The 21,599-nt window shown below is 44.7% G+C and overlaps 1 protein-coding gene across 8 annotated transcripts; it reads right to left on the bottom strand.

Moving 5' to 3' along the window:
• Positions 1-2,545: 2,545 nt before the first annotated feature.
• Cyp4f16 (cytochrome P450, family 4, subfamily f, polypeptide 16) lies at positions 2,546-17,799 on the bottom strand. 8 transcript variants are annotated; one of them, NM_001356303.1, is made up of 13 exons: positions 17,689-17,787; positions 17,148-17,349; positions 13,929-14,073; positions 11,553-11,606; positions 11,340-11,467; positions 10,115-10,236; positions 9,191-9,461; positions 7,909-7,975; positions 7,585-7,714; positions 3,958-4,091; positions 3,777-3,841; positions 3,530-3,612; positions 2,546-3,288 (listed from the first exon to the last, which is right to left on the bottom strand). In NM_001356303.1, the coding sequence occupies exons 2-13, from the start codon at positions 17,343-17,345 to the stop codon at positions 3,111-3,113; spliced, it is 1,575 nt and encodes a 524-aa protein (NP_001343232.1). In that variant the 5' UTR covers positions 17,346-17,349; positions 17,689-17,787; the 3' UTR covers positions 2,546-3,110. The 8 variants fall into 8 exon arrangements, 6 of the variants coding, with proteins under 6 accessions (NP_001343232.1, NP_077762.1, XP_006524945.1 ...); NM_024442.2 differs by having other exon boundaries at positions 17,148-17,346; XM_006524882.3 differs by lacking the exon at positions 13,929-14,073 and having other exon boundaries at positions 17,148-17,346; positions 17,689-17,799.
• Between the last annotated feature and the right edge of the window lie 3,800 nt (positions 17,800-21,599).

The raw sequence follows: 21,599 nt of genomic DNA, 5'->3' as shown, positions 1-21,599 counted from the left end.
ATCTTTGGGATAATGATTGTTAATTTTATTTAAAATGATGGTATGTAATAGATCAATTACTAATATTCTGTAATAACCAATTTAATTGCTGTTTGGAACAAGGAACAGACACTTTGTCAGGTTCTTAAGACACAATTTTTGTTATAGTTTTTCTAAAATATACGAATTTATCTTACAATTGTTTATTAGCACCACAGTGGCTTTAATAGGTGTTAAAACTTTACTTTGAGGTGAAGAAGGATGATTTTACAACAAAGTTTTCTCTTGCCAAAGATTTGTTGTGGGCACATAAATAAAATAAGCAGGTAATATTTAATTACCATTGATTATAATTGATAACAATTGATCACAGAAGTTTCCTCTGCTTTCTGTGAAACCTTTTTGTTTCTCACCAATAATTTTGAATCTCACTAGATAGCACCTAATAAAGGTTTAAGTTCTCCTGTGGTGACTTTAAGGTGTGGTCTTAGCCAATTAACATCTCCTGGAAGCTTTCAAAAATAAAATTTTGAAGCAAATCAATTTTTTGTTCTTAGATTTTCTGTGCCACGATATTATGATATAACTAAAGCCATAAGTATTAAAAGGATATTGCCACGGAATAGTTTCTGGAGGAACAGCTACTCCCCAGAACTTAAAAGCTCCTTTTGTGAGAGCAAGGATTTAAAGTAAACTTCCCTGAGAGGCATTAGCTAATAACATACTTTTCACTTAGGAAACAATATACACTGAAAGATTCAAACTCTTAGCTTCTGATATTGAGGCAGAGACACTAAGAATTTTTCTTATATAATGTAAAGCTATGTTAGCCATACCTACAGGCAAAATTTTCCAGTAATCACCAGTTCACTAGAAGCAAAACTTTTTACAATTATCAGAGTGCAAAGGAAAAAACAAACTCTTAAATCTATAATGACTTTACATGAAGTAAGCAAGTCAAATCGCAATGTCCTGATAAATTCTACAGCCTGATTGACCCTTTTTATAAACTTAGAATTTAAACTTTATTAGAAAAACATATGGGTAGATCTGCAATAGTGTTCTTTCAGCTAAAGGAAAATTCCCCTGGAGGCAAGGAGAGGCAAGTTTCCAGAGCTTCCTTAGGCACCATTTGCAAGACAAAAGAAAGTCACACAAATGACACAGAAGCTGCTCTGAGCTTAGTTCCTCTTGCTGTGAGGACAGATTTCAGAACTTTTAAGTTTCTATGCAATATTAGACTATAACTACAACCTTGGGAAAGCAAAACCCAATTTCAAAACAATTTATCACCTTAGAATCAACATTAAAACTTCACTACCACATTGTGAGATTTTGCTGCCAATTTATACCTATAAATGCATGACAGTGCAAGCTTTAATGCTTCATTAAAGAGACATTGCTTTAAATCTTAATCCTACTTTCTAGGATAAGAATCACATTAAATATTATCTCAACTAGAAGGATTCTTAGAGGCCTAATTTTTTTTGGCCTGCTTTATGCCACGTGTTTGAAACACTCCTGAGTTGCCAATTTAAAACTAACTATCTAGTAACCAGTGTTACACCTTTTTGATCATACCCAATAACTTATAAGCTAATACTCTACAATGAAGACACCCAGAGCATATAACATCTCTAAGACCAGTAAAAGGCAAATGAAGCAGCTACATTTAGACCAATCAGAGAATTTTAATTTTTCTAGCTATAATTATAAAATAAAAAGCACTTTGTCATTAGCTAAATGCAATAACCACAATTGCAGAGAATTTTCTTAGGAAAAAAAAATATCCATCAGCTTTTTCGCCCCAAAACCAAGAGGCTGCAGACTCCCTTTCTCAAAAAAATAGTTTTTCCAGCAGGAGCCCTCCTATTGTGCCTGATCCTGGCTAAAGTGTATGGCCACTCTCTTGCTAAACGAGCAGATAAAGTTTTAGCCATCTTTATTTTCCAACATGAAACACAGAACATTCAGTCATTCACACAACAAAACGAAACACACATGAATCAACACGTAAACAGACCGGTGCACCAGACATTAGACAACACAAAGAGGGCAGAGAACTGCTGTAGAGCTAGAGAGAATAAAGCAGGGCATCCCCCAAATTCTCTCTGTCTCTGGGAGAGTTCAAAATCCACTTTCCTCCCGCCTGATGTAGTTTCCAACTGCGGCCATCCACCTGTTCCATTGATTTACACCCTTTTATTTCTCTCGCCTACAAAGCAGCTTCTGAAAGCTGCGGCTGACTGCCTGCTGCTTTCCTAGATCCTGATATCACTGCTGAACCTAAGCGAATCCAGCAAGCATGTCAGCACGCTGTTCCAGCTTGGACAGTACAGCACCCTTAGCAACGGGCCCCAGTACAAATATCCTATCTGCAGAGCTCAATGCCAGCAGTGTTTCCTCCAATGTCTTCTGCAATTCCCAGGTCCTGCGTTGGTACACTAAATTGTTGCAAGCCAGCCAGCGGCTCACATGTCCAGGTTCGAGCCTGGGAGGCAACCGGGAGCTGAAAGAAAAGAGGGAACCTAGGCAAGTTGAGAAATAATGGAACCAAGACATGCTAGTCTGTTCAAGGTTCAAATGTTTAATGGAGAATGCGCTTATAAAAAGGAGGGGAAGCCCATTCCCACCAATTCAATTTGGAGCCTGGAGCCAGCTGCAGGCATAGTCTCCTGAATAGCTCTGGGGCCTCTCAGCACCGTAGCAGTATCTTGAAGAGGAACAGGGAAAATGGCTGAACACTAGAGTAATCTAGGGAGGAAGGCTACACCCTAGGTAATCTCCTTAGTGTCAGCAAAGTCAAGGTCTGGCTCAGCCTGCTTCAGACTTGTGGGAGGTTACATGCCAGTAAACCTTGTAACTCTCCTGCTCAAACATCTATGGTGCCTCCCTATCGCTAAAAGAATAAAGGCCGTTCTTGAGCTGGGGTGCATGCAACTCTTCATCAGTCTGCAGGCCCTGTGGGCTACCCAGAAAGGCCCTTGGACTCAGAAAGCAGCCCCAGACTTTTCTCAGCCAGGCTTCCAGACAGTCTCTGTTATCCTGCAGCGCCCTCTGATGGCTCTGGGTGAAACTCCGCTTATTCTGGGATTGGCAAAGGAAAGTGACTGAGACAGTAGTAGACCTGGTCACTGAGCGCCCTTGCTCAGAGGCTCCACCCGCAGCCACAACCCGCCCTCCGCCCGCAGGATTATCTCTGGCTTCCGGCGCGGCTCCTTGTCATCAGGCAGGATGCGGAAGCGCAGCAGAGTCAGCGCCAGTGCCACCTTCATCTCGCTCATGGCGAAAGTCTGTCCTATGCAGTTCCTGCAGAGGGGCAGGATGGGGACTCTGTGCAGTGCCTAGACAGGAGCTCCTGGACCCAACCTGATCCAGTCCTGGCCGCACCTGGTCAGCCCTTCAACTTCCAACCCTGGGTTCTGCAGACTTTTGTGCATACTCTGAGCAGAGGGTGGTAAGGAGAACTAGAACCCAACCATCCCAGCTCCACCCTATTCCCACTGTCAGCCCCAGAATCTACCCATCACCACAAGCCATCTGGTCTCACCTGGGCCCGGCAGAAAAGGGAATAAAAGCCAGAGGGGACCTCTTCTGTGGGTTTTCTGGGTCAAAGCGGAAGGGGTCATAGACCTGAGGGGAGGGGCAAGATGAGGCTTCTAGTTTGCTTCTTTGCCCATACCCAGCCAGCCCCCCAAAAAGTAGACATGAAGACAGGGGTGACAGCTTCTTGTTTCCAGGTTGGGGCTACATCCCCTTCCCATGTCCCTCCCAGCAATGCCTGGAGGAGCCCCCACCTCAGGGTCTGGCCAGACTGATGGATTGTGATGAATACCAAAGATGCTGATGACACAGATGTTCCCTGTTGGGTAGGAGGATCCAGTCAGTACTAGCCAGGTCCAAGCTGCCCCTAGGGACCGTCACCCTACTCAGATGCTTCCCATCTGCTCCTCCCTTCGCCCTTGACTTTCAGGACACCTTTAGGGATGACCCGGCCATCAGGTAGCACAATGTCCCGGGTGCAGCGGCGGAGGAGGTCTATGACTGGGGAATGTAGCCGCAGACTCTCCTTGATGCACATGGTCAGGAAGGGTAGCTGGGCCAGGTCGTCCCTAAGGAACACAGCGCACAATTATTCAGGAGCAAAACAAAGTCTAAGCTCAGCCTCATCAGCCTCTGGTTGGATTAACCACTCGCCTCTCATGCTTAGTCATGGAACAAATTATATTCTAGATGAATCAAGGATGCTTGCCAGTTCTTTTGTGTGTTTGTGTCTACTACTAAGAATAACCTTGAATTCCTGTATTTATCATTCTACTTCCCAAGTTTTGAAGCCACAGGGGTCAACTAAGATCTAGGGCCTTGGATCTAAGATTAACACTACTCTCCCCCGAAATCTCAAAAACATGGGAAGGGGGAAGCTTAACCTGAAATATTTCTACTTAAAGCCTACAGCTCCAAAAATATCCTAAACTTGATAATTTTTCTGTGCACAAGCTTAAAAATGTTTATGCAATGAGCTGGATGTAGTGGTACTCAGGAAAATGGAGGGTGGAAATTCCACATTAAATAGCCAAGCTAGGCTACAGGAGACATTTCATCAAAACTCAATCATGTAACGAAGGTTTTCTTTTAAAGTAAGAAATAAAAATCCTTAAAGACCTATACAGTTATTTAAATGAATATATGTACTCAGTAGCAGAGTGGCAGGCAATGAGGAATGGCCCATCATTACAGGGGTGTCAGTTCTATCCTGTTCTGTCCTGTAATGTGTTGTTTGTTTGTTTGTTTGTTTGTTTGTTTGTTTGTTTGTTTTGACACAAGGTTTCTCAGTGGAGTCATAGATGTCATAGAATTTACTCTATTGATGAGGCTAGCCTTGAACTCTGAAATCTGCCTGCTTCTGCCTCCAGAGTGCTGTAATTAAAGGCGTGCACCTACACCACCTGGCTAGTCCTTTCTATAGTAACAATTTTCAATACTATCAAATAAACTTTTAGCTGAGTTTTCTTATCGATTTAAAATGCATTTTTTATATTTCCATACATGCATGTAATGTATACTAATTATACTCAACCTATATTACTTATCTCTCATTCCTCTCCTACACCAGCTGAAACCCCTTTGTCCTCCTATACCATCTCCCTTCCCTTCTACTGTGATGTCTTAACTTTTCTGTTTCTGACGTGATGAAGTTAAATAATGTTGCCTGAATAAGCATGAGTGGTATGTGTGTGTGTGTGTGTGTGTGTGTGTGTGTGTGTGTGTGTGTGTGATGAGTGGCATGTGTGAGTGTGTGTGTGTGTGGCCATGAAAGGCAGCCTGTGTTTTGGTTGAGCGAAGCTTACTTCAGAGATCCAATGGAAAACTCTACAAGGTACAGAACAGAGAGTCACATTCCCAGACATAGACGCCTGACACCCTGGAGCCCCCAACTCCATAATATTGTGGCTATCAGTCACACAATGTCCCAAGCTCCTGGCATTCTGGCTAGACTCCACCCTCACAGTTACCTGACAATAGCCAGGTATGTTCCTCCCAACAGTTTCCTTGCAACAGCAAGATAGCCCAGCCCACTATAAAGGGGCTGCTTGGCCCCTCCTCTCTCTCTCTTAAACACTTACCTCTCATTCTCATCTCTCGCTCTCCTAATCCTCCTCCCTTGCTCTCTCTCTCCACATGGCCATGGCCAGCCTCTCTTTTTCTACCTTCTCTCTTTCTCTCTGCCTTTCTACCATAAAGCTCTAGAACCATGGACAATCTCTGCTCATCAAGACCCACAGTGCTTGAATGATGGAATAGGCCTTCCCCTAAGGAGCTGCATCTAATGTCCCACCAGAAGGCCTTTCAGCATTTCCAGCCTCCAGGCTGGGCCAGACCAAAGACTCTCACGCATGTGGGAACCACCCAGCACCTCTTCCCCCGACCCCCTACTCCCTTCAGCTCTGGTGCTGGCTGAACTGCCCCCGGGGCCCTCACTTTGTTCTCAGCTGGTACTGAGAACTTGTTGTCACTGGCCTCTGTGAGGTCCAGAGACCCCCCGGACTACTAGCCCCGAGGACTAGGGTTCCATGGCTTCCCACAGCCAGACACACACCTGGGTGGCAGAGCTCATGGCAGTCCCTCACGTCTGCTCACCCAGAACACCTGAGCTCTGGCAGGATGCAGGCTCTCTCCTACCCCCTTTATTTCCCTGTGCCCAATGCCCAACGTGTGTGTGTGTGTGTGTGTCTGTGTGTCTGTGTGTCTGTGTCTGTGTGTCCATGTGTGTACAATCTGTGCTTGACAATGCTTTTCCAGGTCTGATTTTCACAGGGCCTTGCATAATAAGCAAATGTCCCCATTCAACAACTTTATTCTATTTAGAAGAATGAATATCCAACAAAGTTGAAGCTAAAGTCCAGGCAGTGGAAAGTGATTTTCAAAATAAAAGATGGAACCAATTTACCACTCACTAAAACCTATTACAAAACTATAGTAATAAAAATGAAAACATTTTCTTAAATACTAAATGTCTCATGAAGCCTGCAGAAAACAGACATGAGAAGACATTTAGAGAAGACAATCCACACAATGCTAGGAAACAGACAGGAAGATGGTAACAATACTAGCAATTAGCAACAAAAATAATTAAATGCAGCCAGCAAAAGAATCCCAGGACTGGAGAAGTGGATGCAGGAGGATTGAGGTCAAAGTCATCTCAGCTAAAGAGTAAAAGCTGGAGGGTGTCATGGCCCAAACAAGCAGCTGTCTCAAAAACTAGACACAGAAAACAAATGTTTGCACATCTTCAAACCCAGCACTTGGGAAGCAGAGGCAGGCAAATCTCTATGAGTTTGAGACCAACCTGATCTGCACATTGTGTCCAGGTCAGTCAGGGTTACCTAATTTAACCCGATCTAAAAACAAAACAAAACAAAAAATTCTTGGCCACTCCAAATATAAGGTAGATTTTCTCAATATATCAGAAACACTGAAACTATAAGTTAATGAAATTATCTATTCATTTCTTCATTGTGAGACTGTCAAAATATTTTCTTTCCCCTTGGTACTTTGTTTTAAGATAGATATATTTACTTATTTACTTACTTATTTATTTTTTTGTTTGTTTGTTTGTTTAATGTATATGAAGATGCTGTTGCTGACACACCAGAAGAAGGCAGATCTCACTACAGAGGGTTGTGAGCCACCATGTGGTTTCTCAGAATTGATATCAGGACCTCTGGAAGAGCAGCCCTGGTATCTTGAAATGTACAAAATGTTGCTAAAAAGTAGAAAAGACTATAAGGTGGGATTACAAAGGATTAAAAAAGATGTGTCTATAAACTATAAAAAAGAAAATCAAGCAAAAGCCAGAAGGAAATTCACAAGATGGAAGGAGGAGAATCAAGAATCAAATTCGGTTTGAAAACTCCATAACAAAACCTAACTAGCTATGTGAGACATAATTATCTAAAGGAAGATTTCCAAACTGGGTATATAATCCCTAAAAGCATGGGGTTAAGACTCTGTAATCCAGCCTGAGCTACACAGACACACCCTGTAAGAAATGCAGCAACGAATGTGGTGACCAGAAGCTCCAAGAGCAGAGACTATCATGCTCACCATTCAATCTCCTCAGGCTCTCGGTCCCTCAGCAGCTCCTGAACCTCCTGCCGGCAGCGCTCCTGGTATTCGGGGTGCCTCGCCAGGTTGTACAGGATCCAGGAGAGTGCACTGGCTGTGGTGTCATGGCCTGAAGGGTAGAGAGACAAGCAGGGTTGTGTCCCTGGCCTGTTTCAGCAAAATGGGGCACTTGTATCCAGACAGAATGACTACAAAAAGGAATGAATGGAAAGAAAGAAGGGAGGGAGTCTAGGTCTCTCCAAAATACTTACTTGAGACTGGCACACCTCTACCTCCTCTGTAGCCCTACACAGGGACTCTCACCTCCAAACATAAAGGTGTCAGCCTCTGCCCGGATGTCCTCATCTGACAGCTCCTTTCCATGTTCATCCTGAAGACAAAACAAGACCCTCGATTCACACCGTGTATGTGCAGACCACCCACATGTTTGAATGCTTGACCACAGAGAAGAGGTGTGGCCTTGCTGGAGGAACTGTGTCACTGTGTAGGTGGGCTTTGAGGTATCACTTTTTTTTAATTAGATATTTTCTTTATTTACACTTCAAATGTTATCCCCTTTTCTAGTTTCCCCTCCAAAAATCCCCTATCCTCTCCTCAACCCTCCCACTTCTGCTTCCTGTCCCAGGCATTACCCTATACTGGGGCACAGAGCCTTCACAGGACCGAGGGCATCTCCTCCCAATGAGGAACGACTAGGCCATTCTCAGCTACATATGCAGTTAGAGCCATGAGTCTCTCTGTGTGTTTTCTTTAATTGGTGGTTTACTCCCAGGGAGTTCTAGGGTTACTGGTTAGTTCATATTGAAGTTCCTCTTATGGGGCTGCAAACCCCTTCTGCTCCTTGGGTACTTTCTCTAGCTCCTTAATTGGGGACCCTGTGCTGTCTAATGGATGTTTGTGAGCATCCACTTCTTTATTAGTCAGACATTGGCAGAGCCTCTCAGGAGACAGCTATATCACTCTCCTGTCAGCAAGCTCTTGTTGACATCTGCAATAGTGTCTCGGTTTGTTGGTTGTTTATGGGATGGATCCCCAGGTGGGGAAGTTTCTGGATTGTCATGCCTTCAGTCTTTGAGGTCTCTTTATGCTCAGTCTCTACGATACAGAAGACAGACTCTTCCTGGCTGCCTTCAGAAGACTTACAACTCTCAGCTCCTGCTCCAGCACTATGTCTGCCTCCACACTGCCATGCTTCCCTCCATGGTGATAATGGACTGAAACTCTGAAACTGTAAGCCTGCCCCAATTAAGTGTTGTCCTTTATAAGGGTTACCTTGGTCATGTTGTCCCTTCACAGCAATGAAACCCTAAGACAGGTGATAGGACACAGAGTCTGAGACCTGTTGTGCATACAAGGTGCCTCCTCTGTCTTCTCCACAGCCTGATTCCATTTCTCCCTTGGTTTCCTGCCCACTGTTTGCTCTTTTAGCAGAGCCTTCAAAGAGTCACATATAAAATGAATCCCTGTGTGGTGTCTAGTTTTCATAAACACAGTCTGTAACTCCCCAAGACTTCCTGGTCAAGTCCAGCTTCTGTCTAAGACTGACCATGAATGTTCCTGTAACCCAGATCCCACATGAGCACACCTTGGCCAACAAGAGAACATCAATGAAATCCAGAGTCTTAGACTTAGTCTTGGACTTCAAGAACTCATCATGGTTTTGGCTGGAGAGAGTGTGCCGTCTCTCCCTAATGACAGCATCTGTGAAGTTGTGCACCAGGTCACAGGCCTTGCGGAAGCGCCGCCCATCAGCAGTGTGGTAATACAGGAAGTCAACGAACAAGAAGAGCTGAAGTGACCTTTTTATTATGAGGGAACTGAGTTCCAAGATGGCAGAAATGTATTCACTGGGAGACCTGCAGTACAAGACAGAGAGAGGAGGCAAGTTAACACACAGGAAAACTCCAGCCAGAGTTCCAGGATTAGGATCTACCCAGCAAAGGTGTCTATGACACACAAATTCTGTTTCTTGCTCCTCACAAGTAGCCTTCTGAGCCAGGTCCTAGGGTACAAATGGACTTCATTTCATCCCCTCATTCACTCAGCACCTGTTTCCGCTCGTCCCGCAATTTCCTGTGACTCTGCCCAGGATCAGACCCTCCTCTCCAGGCTCCTTACCTCCTGTAACTCTATGAAGCTCCTCTATTGACTCGATTGCCCAAGCTCACTGTGACTAGGAACCCCTACCCCTTATACAGACATCTTCTCTTATGCTCTGGGATACACAGGATGGAGTACACATCCTTCTGGCTTGGTATTCAACATCTTTAAGATCTGGCCACTTGCTGGAAATGGTGGCTCCTGACTGTGATCCCAAAATCAGGAGGTGGATGCAGGAAGATCAGAAGCTCAAGGCCAATCTAATCTACATAGTGAGTTCCAGGCCAGACTAACTACAGACTGAGACCCTGTCAAGAAGGAAAAAAGGAAGTTGATGGAAGGGCAGAAGAAGAGAAAAACTACATGGGCTGTCTTAAGGTTCTGCTTCAAGGCTGAGACAGGGACTCACTCCTGACAGTTGCTGTCAAAGCCAAAGAGGCATTTCTGCAGACTGTCCAAGGTCATGAGGCTGATGTGCTCAAACATTTCCAGACGTGCACTGCCTTCCGAGGATAGGTGCTTCCACTTGGCCTGAACAGAGAAGGGACAGAGATGGGGATGACCGTTGATCCTTGAGCTCCTTCTCAATGCTAAACACCACAAAAGGCCCTGATACTAAGGAAATCCCAACTCTGGTGGGAGCAGAAGATGCTATGATCGCAGATGAAGACATTAGTTAGGAGACGAAGCCGAGTTTAATCCTATCTCTGTGTGCCCTTGGTAAGCTTGCTGCCTGCTAGGTTGGTGAAGTCTTCCAGCACAATTGAATTGACATGACTAAATTAACTGTAAAATACACTTCAGTGCTCTCTCTACCTTTCATGCTCTCTTCTAGACTGACCTTTCAATTTAATCATCCATAATATGACAGTCATATTCATCTCTGCAACACAGCAATATGGAAACTACATCAACCAATGTAGATGATGGAACTGGCATAATATTTTGTATGTATAAGGTGCTCAATAGTGTTTGTGATGGTTATCATTGTATTTGGCTCTAGAAATGGCTTCAGTTTCTTGTAAGTCCTCCATTCTCAGTCTTTACAGTGAGTCCATGTAAAGTTTCTGCTTTTCCCCTTTTGAAACCAGGATTTATCCATACTTGACAACCAGAGTGAACTCAGCTCTATACAAGACCTTAGGTTTGGTTTGATTTTCAAACAAGTTTTGACCATATTCACCCATTCCCCAACAAACTTCTTAGATCATGTTGATGTAGCTTGGACTGGCCTATGATTTAGTCTTTCTTCTTGAGTCTCCCCAGGCAGGTAGTAAGGAGTGGGTCACCATGACCAGCTTTAGAGCAATGAAGTTTAAACAAGAATCACACAGAGAAAGAGCTTCTTCTGTAGTGAACATCAACTGTTGGTTGACGTTTCAGGGCTTCTGAGAAGAAGAGTAGACACTATCTGCTATGAACTCATCTACATACTAGAGCATGACTCCAGGGTACCATCCTGATCACCTTTGGGTAGATTATTATTCTCACTTTAAAGATGGGGAAACTGAAACATGAGAAGAAAACTGATGTCCCTGAGTCCTAGAACAGAACCGCACCTTTAGCCTGCATCTTTCTGAAGATATGACCTTTTCTACAAAATTGTATATGGGACCCTGGTTTGAGGAACTTACGTGCATGATGTTCACACTCTGGTTAAAAATCTTCACATAGGGCTTCAGGATATCAAAGTGGAAGGCAGGTGTCAGCAGTCGACGATGGCGGCTCCACTTGTCACCTGAACTCAGGAAGAGCCCATCCCCTGGGAGGGCAGTAATGTCAGTGGACAAAGGTGGAAAATTCCTCTGACCCTAGGAGTCCTCTGAGACTCACTTCAAGGTACTCACCCAGCCAGGGCTTCAGGAAGCGTAAAAATGTCATGTCCTTTGGGGCCACCAAAGCTGTCATGGAGGAAGCAAATCAGGTGCCATGAAGAAGACAGATTAACTATGGGAGTGTAGAGAACTCCCAGCCCCAAGGCTTTCCACTTCCCTGTCAAGTTCAGGATGGCAGGAAGTGGACAGGGACAAAGGAACCAGAAAAAAGGAATTAGGTGAGGCAGGACCAGACCAGGCTGCAGCATCAGGGGGAGAAAAGGTCGCCTGGCAGGGCACAACATGCCTCAGTACACTTAGACAAGACTGCTACATGGTCCGCCATGTTTTCCACATCTGAGAATAGTAGAAACAGTCTACAGGCCTTTGCAAAGACTTAGGACACACCATCCATGTGGCTCTCTGACATGTCCTGGCATGTCCTCGTATACAAGAAGGGGCACGTGTTTCATGACCTATCATAAAGAATACACACAGTATTCCCTGACATGCCACAACACAGTGTTTAACAGTCTGATGTCACCTGTTTGTGCTCTTCAGATAATCCCAGATTGGCATTTCAATGTGGTTCCTTTCGAGTTTCAAATATGACCTACATATGCCAGAGATACCTCTATCTCTCTCCGCTATACCATATTAAGCATTAAGTGTTCAGAATTAAGGGTTTCTCTATTCTAAGAGCCATGTGCCCACCATGAAGAGTTGCTTCTGCCCTCTCCAGCCATCAGGCATCTCCAGAGCCCACCGAACATGGTTCACCCTTCTGGACTCTGGTGCATCTTTCCCTTCAGTTCTTTGCATTCCAGCTCTGTCCCAAATTTTCTCCATCTTGGGTCCTTTCTATCCAAGGGGGCTGTGGCACCTGAGATTTACTGAACTGGGGAGGTGGGCAAGAGTTCGCCCTATGTTACATGCCTCCCACAACATCAACTGTTCACCCATGAGATACACATCTTGCAAGAATGCTGTTGAATGTCATTGAGGACAAATAGTAAAAAATAAAAAGCACTATTTTGTTCTATTCTACATAGGACTATTCAGACCCATTTGTTTGGATAGAATCTGTATGTACATACTGTCAATATCAGAGGATGCACACATTGCTAACAGTTTGCTAGTGTGAGTTAACTATTCCCAATCAGGGGAGTACCAAAAAGAATGTAATACCCACACCACAGAGCCTTATCAAACTCAGCATCTTTAGTCTTAACCTAACAGCAAAGTTGGTTGTTAATGAGGCATAAATGAAGGACATGATAAGGAAAGAAATCTTGAATCTCAGAGGCAAGACTGACTATGTGACCAAACGGCTGGAAGTGAGCTCTGGTAAATCTATCCACTATTGCTGGCTGCAGAAGAGATACAAGGTAATTTTTCAGGTGGTGGACTCACTTTCTCTCTTCTCAGATCATTTCTGAATAAAGCATAACTTAGAGATTCCATCTCTGTGGATGGAGAGATGGGTCAGTAGAAGATAGTTCTTGCAGAAGACCTAGGTTTATTTCAAAACACCCACATGGCAACTCACAACCACCTGTAACTCTGGTTCCAAAGGATCTGCCACTCTCTTATGGCCACTGGGGGTCCTGCATACATGGGGTACCCATTCATCCATACAGGCAAACATTCATAAATTAAAGATAAATGTTGGACATGGTAGAACATGCCTTTAATATCAACACTCAGGAGGCAGACAAAGGTGGGTCTCTGTGAGTTCTAGATCAGCCTTGTCTATAAAGTGGACTCCACGTCACCTAGAGCTACAAAATATCTCAAAATAATAAATAATGGCCTCAAAAATAAATATCTTTAAATGTTTGTATGCTGTTGCTACTGGTGGGAAGGTAGAGATAGGAGAATCCCTGGGGCTTACTGGCCAGACAGACCAGATGGATGGGTGAGCTCCAGAGAAGAGAGAGGTCTGGTATCAAAAAAGATAAGAGTTCCAAGGATAGCAACTCATGTTGTCTACTATCCTCCACATGTATGCACACACACATGAATATGGACCAACACACATGCAACCACAGCCATAAGCATACACATGTACGTTTCATCTAAGACATAGGTTATTATTCCCAGTTCTCAAATGGAACCTGGTACTTTGTTCATGGTAGGCAAGTGTTCTACCACAAAGTAGATCCCATCCAATACATTTCTTCCCTGCCTTAGATCAGACTGGGTTAAGTTTCTATCACTCACAGCTCAGATTGTAGCAGCAAGAGAGACTCAGGACCTTATCCAAAGTCACTCAACAGGTTAGCCACAGAGACATGGCCACTGTCAGATTCAGCCCCATCTGCTGCTCAGCCTGGTCAATCCGGGGATAGAGTGAGCTGAGATAAGGGACAGAGAAGAAGCCAATGGTTGGGATCCTAGAATGGATACCTGGGGCCTGGAGCAGGGGGGCAACAAATGCAGGGTCAACAATCCTCAGCACAGGGATCACTGGTCCCAGCCAAAAGAGATGGACATCTTGGAAAGTCTGGCCCATTTCGGTAACCAGCTGCATGCCTTCCTCATTGCTCTGGATCTGGAGATGGAGAAGGTTGAGGCCAGTACATGCATGGTGTCATAGGTGCTCCTGTTTTCTGCCCAACATGCTCATCCTGCTTGGATGACTCATTCCAATCTCTTGATGAGTCACTGAATCCCTTCCTGGACACATGAGTCTATCCACATCCCTCTCTGACACATCCTTCTGCTCATCCCTTTGTTTTGTGATGTAGATATAAATAAGTGAAGGATCAATGTATGGACGGAAGGATGGATGGATGGATGGACAGACAGATAGATTTACACCCAGAGTCTGAAGTAGGTGACTTACTACTTGATAGAGGGATTGATTGGGAAGAGGAGGATGGTAGACAGATGGATGATAGGCTACTGAGGGATATATAGAATATATAGAGACAGATACATGATAGACAACAAAGGTAGATTACATTGAAAGATGTGATAGGTAACTAACAGCAGAAGAAGGTGATTAGAGTGGTAGATCTCAGTGTGGTGTGTGTGTGTGTGTGTGTGTGTGTGTGTGTGTGTGTGTGTGTGTGTGGTGTGTGTGTGTGTGTGTGTGTGTGTGTGTGTGTGTGTGTGTCTGTGTGTCTGTGTGTCTGTGTGTGTGTGTGGTGTGTGTGTGTGTGTGTGTATTTCTTTATCATTATTCTGATTCTTCTCCATTTCATCTGATCGCTCCCTCTCCCCTTTCTCCTGAATGTATCTTTTTCTCTATGAGATTTTTTTCTACAGCTAAATCATCTATCTCACCTCTTCCCCCTTTCCTTCCTCACTCCTCCATCCTCCCCTCCCGTTAGGTGTAAATTAGAGTTAATTTCATCCCATCCAATTCTCTCACTTGTCCCTAATTCACCACAGCCTATCAAGACCAGTTTTCTGCAGGAATTTCCAAAGAATTGCAGCAAACAATCACAAAGTTCTCCAAATATTGATCCCAAGTTCCAGAGAAGTGTGAACTTGGAAGTCATCTAAGGAGGAAACTGATGAATGACTTAGGAGTTGTGTCCCTAGGGTAAGGAGAAAGCTTCAAAAAAGACAACAGAGGGAAAATGGGAGAAGGTGACAGAGGAGTCATGTGGAAAGGTCAGAGGGAAGGGGATCTAGCAGTGGACAGAGAAGGACCTCAGGGAGCAAAGAGGAGACCAAGAAGGATTTAATTCTGGAGCCAAATAGGAGCTACCAGGAAAGGTGGAAAAACCATCAGAGAGCTGTGAGGAAATGAAGGAGACAGAGCCAGGACTCGGGGACATGGCAATCAAGGGTAAGAGAAATGAGAAACAAGCAGGGAAGGGAACAAACAATGACAATGATCCTGTGTCTATAATCAGATGGCAGAAACCTGATGGAGTTGGCACAAGCACATAATCCCTTGGGAAACAGATGCAGGTCTCTGTGAGTTTTAGGTAGGTCATCCTGGTGTACAGAACAAGTTCCAAGAGAGCCAAAGCTACACAGAAAAGCAAAGTACAAGTAGAATATGAAAAATAAAAACAAGAAGAAAAACAAAAAGAAGAACAAGAAGGACAAAAACAAGTAGAAGAAGTACAAGTAGAAGAAGAAGTAGAAGAAGTAGGAGAAGGAAGAAGAGGGGAAGAGGAGAAGGAGAAAGAGACGAACAAAAAGAAGAACAAGGAAAATAAGAACAAGAACAGGAAGAACAAGAAGTAGAGGAAAAAGAGGATGAGGAGGAGAAGGAAGAAGAGGAGGAGGCGGAGGAGAAAGAAAGAGGAGAAGGAGAAGGAGGAGGAGAAGGAGGAGGAGGAGGAGGAGGAGAAGAGAAGAAGAAGAAGAAGAAGAAGAAGAAGAAGAAGAAGAAGAAGAAGAAGAAGAAGAAGAAGAAGAAGAAGAAGAAGAAATAGTAGTAGTAGTAGTAGTGGGGAGGAAGAGGAAGAGGAGGAGCAACAGACAGGAGATTTAGTGCACCAAGACCACATAGGAGGTATAAGAATGGGAAGAAACATGTCACCTGACTCTACAGTATCACTGTGCATAACAAAACACAACATATGGGAGTTTGGGGGCATCAAAAGCAACACTTTTCCAAATGCTTAAAGGAAAAATGAATTGTCAAGAACCTCACACTTGAAATCTTGATAGGAATTTGAACTCATGGGGAGATGAAAGGGAACTGTAAGGAAGCTGATAGGTTAGTATGCATAAAGGATGGTGATGCTGAGAAGACATTGGATAACAATGGTTACATGAGAATGTTGGTAGGAAAGAGGATTCTGTTGAGAGAAGCAGTACTTGAATGTATGGCATTGGTGATGATATCTCTATTATGAGTGATCTAATCCCAAGATGTGGTTCTGCAACATGGAGCAGCATGGAGCAAGGGGACCTGGTGACCAGGGAAGGGTACTGAGTAGGAAGTGTAGTCATTATGATGAGACCAGAGAGAAAATGGTCATGCTGTGATGTGCCTTTGGAATAAAGTCATTGCTTAGCATGCACAAACCCTAAGCACTTCAGATAATCACTACCAATGTTAAAAAGTGTTCATCCTTGACCTACATTGCATAATGGAGCCCACTAATGCATCTTCAGGACAGAGGGCAAAATGAGGAAGGACAGTGGCCAAGAAGTGGAAGGGAAAAAAACTACAATCTCTCTTCTGCACCCAAACAGTAGGTGGAGGTAAGAAATCGCAGCTGAATCCTACAGGGCAAATAGCAACCCAGAGAGATACAGTCACTGATCTGAAACCAAGAGAGATGAGCCAGGCAGGAGGCAAGACCTTGGACATACTGAAGGAAGATCTCAAATCCAGCAGTGAAACAGAATATACCAGGGATGCCACTACTCTGTGCTATTCGCCATGGGATCCACTGACTATGACACATATCCAGGAACTTGAGGAATCCTCAGTCCTGCTGAGAGTATGGCCCACAGTAGGCTGGTGCCAGGTAAGAGAGAAAGGCTGATGAGCACAACTTGGAAAGAAAGATAAATGAATGTGGGGTTGTGATGAGAATAGGGGCCCAAATAACTTTCTTTGCTTCTCCCTGCTACAGGCTCCAGACCTTTCCTGATGCCTAGGGAACACATACACCCCGGTACCCCCAGCCTATCTGCCGCCATACTCACCATGCCCAAGTGACCTGAAAACCAGTTTTTTTTAGGAGGCTGAGGGAAACAACTGAGGCGGGAGCAGTTCTCATAGAATGAGTAAGTCCAGGCAAGGATTCTGGCCAAAATCCAGGAAGCCACTCCAAGCAGCAGAAGATGCCATGACGAGGTCACCACAGAGCCCAGGTCCAGCCCAGACACACTTAGCCGCAGCATCCTGCTGAGCAGACAGACACAGGAGGAGATTCTGAGGTTTGGAAGAGGAACCTGGAAAACTTCAGAATTTTGAGCATGGGCAGAAACTGGAGAGTAGAGCAGGGAGTAGAGCAGGGAAGGGGATGGAGATACAGGAAGAGACAGAATGAGAGAGAGAGAAGGAGGCAGGGAACACACAGACAAGAGCTGTTGAAGTCTGGGATGGCTCTGCCTGAAGCACAAACGGTTATCCAGGAACCCAGGCTCACTTGTGCCAATTGTCTCCATGGAGCCACCCCAACACTGATAAACTCATCCTGATCAGAGTCAGGACCCTGTCTTGCCTCAGAGCCCAAGTCGGTACCTTATCTCAGGAGCTGCTGGTCCTCTAAGACCTTCTCCCCAGTCCTGTGAAAAGCATTTATCCCCTGCTTCCTAACTTCAGGAAGCTGTGTGGGAGGCTGGGTTAGGCTGGACTGAACCAATCAAATCCCTCCCAGGCTCAGCCACTTCCTCCCTGCCTGGGCATCAGGCCAAAACAAGTTGGGCGGGGCCAGACTGGAGTGGAGGGGAAAGACTCAGGGCAACACACACAGGCAGGTTGCATTTAGGATGCAGCACCTCTGAGTCAAGGGCAAAGGTGACTCTGGGCCCTTCCAAGGGCAACAGTCTGCTGATAAAAGCGTGAAGGAGGAAGTACAGGTGCCAGGATGGTGTTCAGGATGTTCCCTGAGCATCTCCCAGGGATCTCTGCACATCTCACTGGTGGGAGTGCAGCATGCAGAATTCCTCACTGCAGAACTGCAGAACTGCAGACCTGTCTCTGGAATGCCTCTGCTCACCGACTACAGTCTTGCAGCATTCAGTCCTCTCCCTTAGCAGCCCAGCCCCTGGATAGAAACAATTCCAAACTAGACCAGAGAATCCAGCCATGGTCAGACTGAAGAGATAGATGTCCTGGCTGGGAAAATACACCTGGCAACTAAAGGGTCAGAGTTCAGCGGGTTTGTGAGGATGAAAGGAGTCAGACTGAAGTGCTATGAGCACAGGGGTACAGGCAAGAATGAACAAGCCTGCAATGGCTTGTCTTCCCAGGATCAAATGGCGACTTGACCTTAACAGGAGTGTATGCTGTTCAGAAACCCTAGATCGGCAAGTCATGGACTTAGCAATCACTGAACCCTCCCATGGCCATGCTCCCCATTATTAGACAAGTAAAAGGAGCCAACATCACACCAAAGCGCGGACATAAAGAACAATGGGTGGACCAGCTCAAAGGTTGGCAGATAAAAGCAATCTCAAAGTCCTGAAACAGAGTTAAGGGTACTTGATTGGTGGTTGATAGAGCAAGATAAGGGCAGAGGTCAGTGGAGAAGTCCAGACTCGCCAACTCAGGGCTCCCCAAACAAGAAATGAGGGACTATGGAGGCTAGGGGTCCCTAATAGATCAAAATTAAGCAACCTCAAGACTTCCTCCCCAGGGGATTTTTCACAAGGTGTTGTTTCCCTTTCCTCTAGTAAATTTTTCAACTTCACAGGTACTTTTTAAGCATAGGCAAAGTCTACAATTTCACAACTACTTATGACACTGAATTCTAGGGTAATGAACGTCTAAAGGAAACACACAACATTTCTAAAAGAGTCCACACTGGAGAAGACACAAGGAAAGACTGTATGGAACAGAGCAGTATAAGGCCCCCACTTGTCACAGTTGAAGCCATAGCTGTTTCGCTTGACTTAGCATTCTTATTTTTTCTTTTATTTATTTGATTTATGTATAGAGATGTTTTGTCTGCATGTATGTGTCTGCACCACACACAAGCTTGATTCCAGAAGCTTTGCAAAGAAAAGAGTGTGAGATCCCCTGGGAGTAGAACTGCAGAAAGTTCCGAGCCACCACGTAGGTAGTACAAATTGAACCTTGCTCCTAAGGAACAGAAGCCAGTGCTCTTAACCACTAAGCCATCTCTTCAGGCCTGAATGGCTCTTCTTCAAAGAATATGTTCTCCCTTCCTTCCTCGCTCTGGTTAAACTCTGGATTACTCCTTCTACTCCTGTGCCCCAACCAAACCCTCCTCTATCAGGAGGACCGGAACTCAGACTGCTGGAGTCGAGGACAGAGGAAGCGAATTACCTCCTCAGGACACTGAATACTGAAAGGACCTGAGAGCAAACCTTGACTGCAACAGTCATGAACGAACTCTGACCTAAAAACTCAGCTACGGTGTCTGTCTAAAGTCTTACCAGGTGTCTAGGGCCTTAGACTTTGGTGTTGCCAACCCCATAATAACAGATACCGGTTCCAAAAATAAACCTGCTGAGCTATAAATAAACCAAGGGTTACACCTATAATCAGGCCATTTGGGAGGTGGATGCAAGAGGAATAAAACTCAAGGTCAACCTCGGCTACATATCATAAGATAAATGCAGGATATACGTCATGTCTTCAGATGAATATTCCTAGACCCTGATAAGATAGTCACAATGGTCACTCATCACTGCCATCTTTCTGGGTCTACAACTTCCGTGGAAGATGATTTCTGGGAGTCTCTATACGAGTCTGTCAAAAAGGCTGAACTTAGAGCAAAGACCCACTCTAAATGTGGCCAACTTCATCCCAGGACTATGTTTCCCAGCTACTGACAGGTGGTGTTTCCACACAGTACACAAGAGATTCTCTCTACAGCTTTTTTCATGTAAGATGACAAACCACGTGTTTTCACTTCTGTAAACAAGGTCAGTTGTCCCAGTTGCACAGGATGTGCTTGATCGCATGCGGTCAGGGCATCAGGAAGTAGGCCAGAATAATTGCCTCTGGTTCCAAGAAGGGAAGAAGTGTGTAGCTTTGAGAGTTTTCCCCTATCAGCCCTTGGCTAATGTAATTTAGCACCATATTCTGTGCCTGACGTTTAGGTATGAACGTGGCCAGTATCCATGGTCTCTTAATAAAGTCTCTGTGACGCAGAAACTACTGTTTTCTTTGGAAAGTAGGGAAGTCAAATGAGGTTTTGCTGGGGCACACAGGTAAAAGGATGTTTTGCTGAAGCAGACATGCGAAAGAACACTTAATGTTTAGAAGACATATAAATGTGATTCCAGAGCGTTGGTTCGCACTGCTCTGTCTCTCTGTTCTTTACTGATGCCATGCATGTGCTGGCTGGCTTTACATTGTGTTGTTGACCTGCACTGCTGGTGACTTGATGGAGATGAACTCGCCAAAGAACTCATGAGGTTCCTGCTGCTTCCACAGTGGATGCAGACTGGTTGGTGAGGCCTTTGGTTTCTTCTAGATTGAACTGCCCTTGCTGATTCAAGTGTGGTGCCTACCAAGCAGACTGGACTTAAGCTACTGATTCCGGGATGGTGTCTGCCAAGTAGACTCATCCACAGGTGCTGATTCACGTTTGGTGTTTGCTATTTACTGGATAGAAAACAACAAAGAATGGAATCGTCCCAATTATTATTTCCTTTTTTTTTTTTTTTTTTTTTTTTTTTTGGTTTGGTTTGGTTTTTAAGACAGGGTTTCCCTGTATAGTCTTGGCTTTCCTAGAACTCACTCTGTAGAACAGGCTGGCCTCAAACTCAGAAATCTGCCTGTCTCTGCCTCCCAGGTGCACTTCCCTGTATACTATAATAGCCTTTCTTTAATACTACATCTGCTGGGTAGTGGGCTAGAGGGGAGATTTAACCTTTATTAAGGTAGATTGAGAACAATTTATGCCTATGCCTCTTATTTGTTTAAACTTATTCATGGTCATACTGGTGAATTTCTGACCTATAACTCTAAGCTTATAACACTGATTGGTGTTCAGAGCACCACAATGCTGATGCAAATATGGACAATGAAGATGGGGCTAGTAAAACTTCTGAGGGGAACAGGACTCCTTTGATAACTGGGCCACAGGACAACCATTGGCTTCCTTCTGTTCATGCCCTGAGAACTTGAATGAGGCTGCATTCAAGCCATGGACTGATTTGATGGCAGAAGAAACCTGAGGATGGACTATATTCAGGTTGTGCTATATTTACTGCTCATTGCTATTGCCCAGGTCTCCTGTGAAAGACATGGCCTCATGCAGTGTGCACAGGAAACAGTGTGAAACAGTTTAAAGTTGGAGACAAGGTGTTGGGGGAGGGGAGGAGAAAACAGCTGTCATGCTCAGATTAACCCATTAAGGAGAAACCTCCTATCCTGACTGGGACAGTGGAGCAGGTGTCTTGAAGGCAAGACCTCATCCACTGATGGCTCCATCTTGAGACAGTATAACTACATTT

Source organism: Mus musculus, chromosome 17 (assembly GCF_000001635.26).
Source record: "Mus musculus strain C57BL/6J chromosome 17, GRCm38.p6 C57BL/6J".
Taxonomy (NCBI): Eukaryota; Metazoa; Chordata; class Mammalia; order Rodentia; family Muridae; genus Mus; species Mus musculus.
The sequence above is the reverse complement of the archived record's forward strand: the minus strand, read 5'-3'. Positions and strand labels throughout refer to the sequence as shown.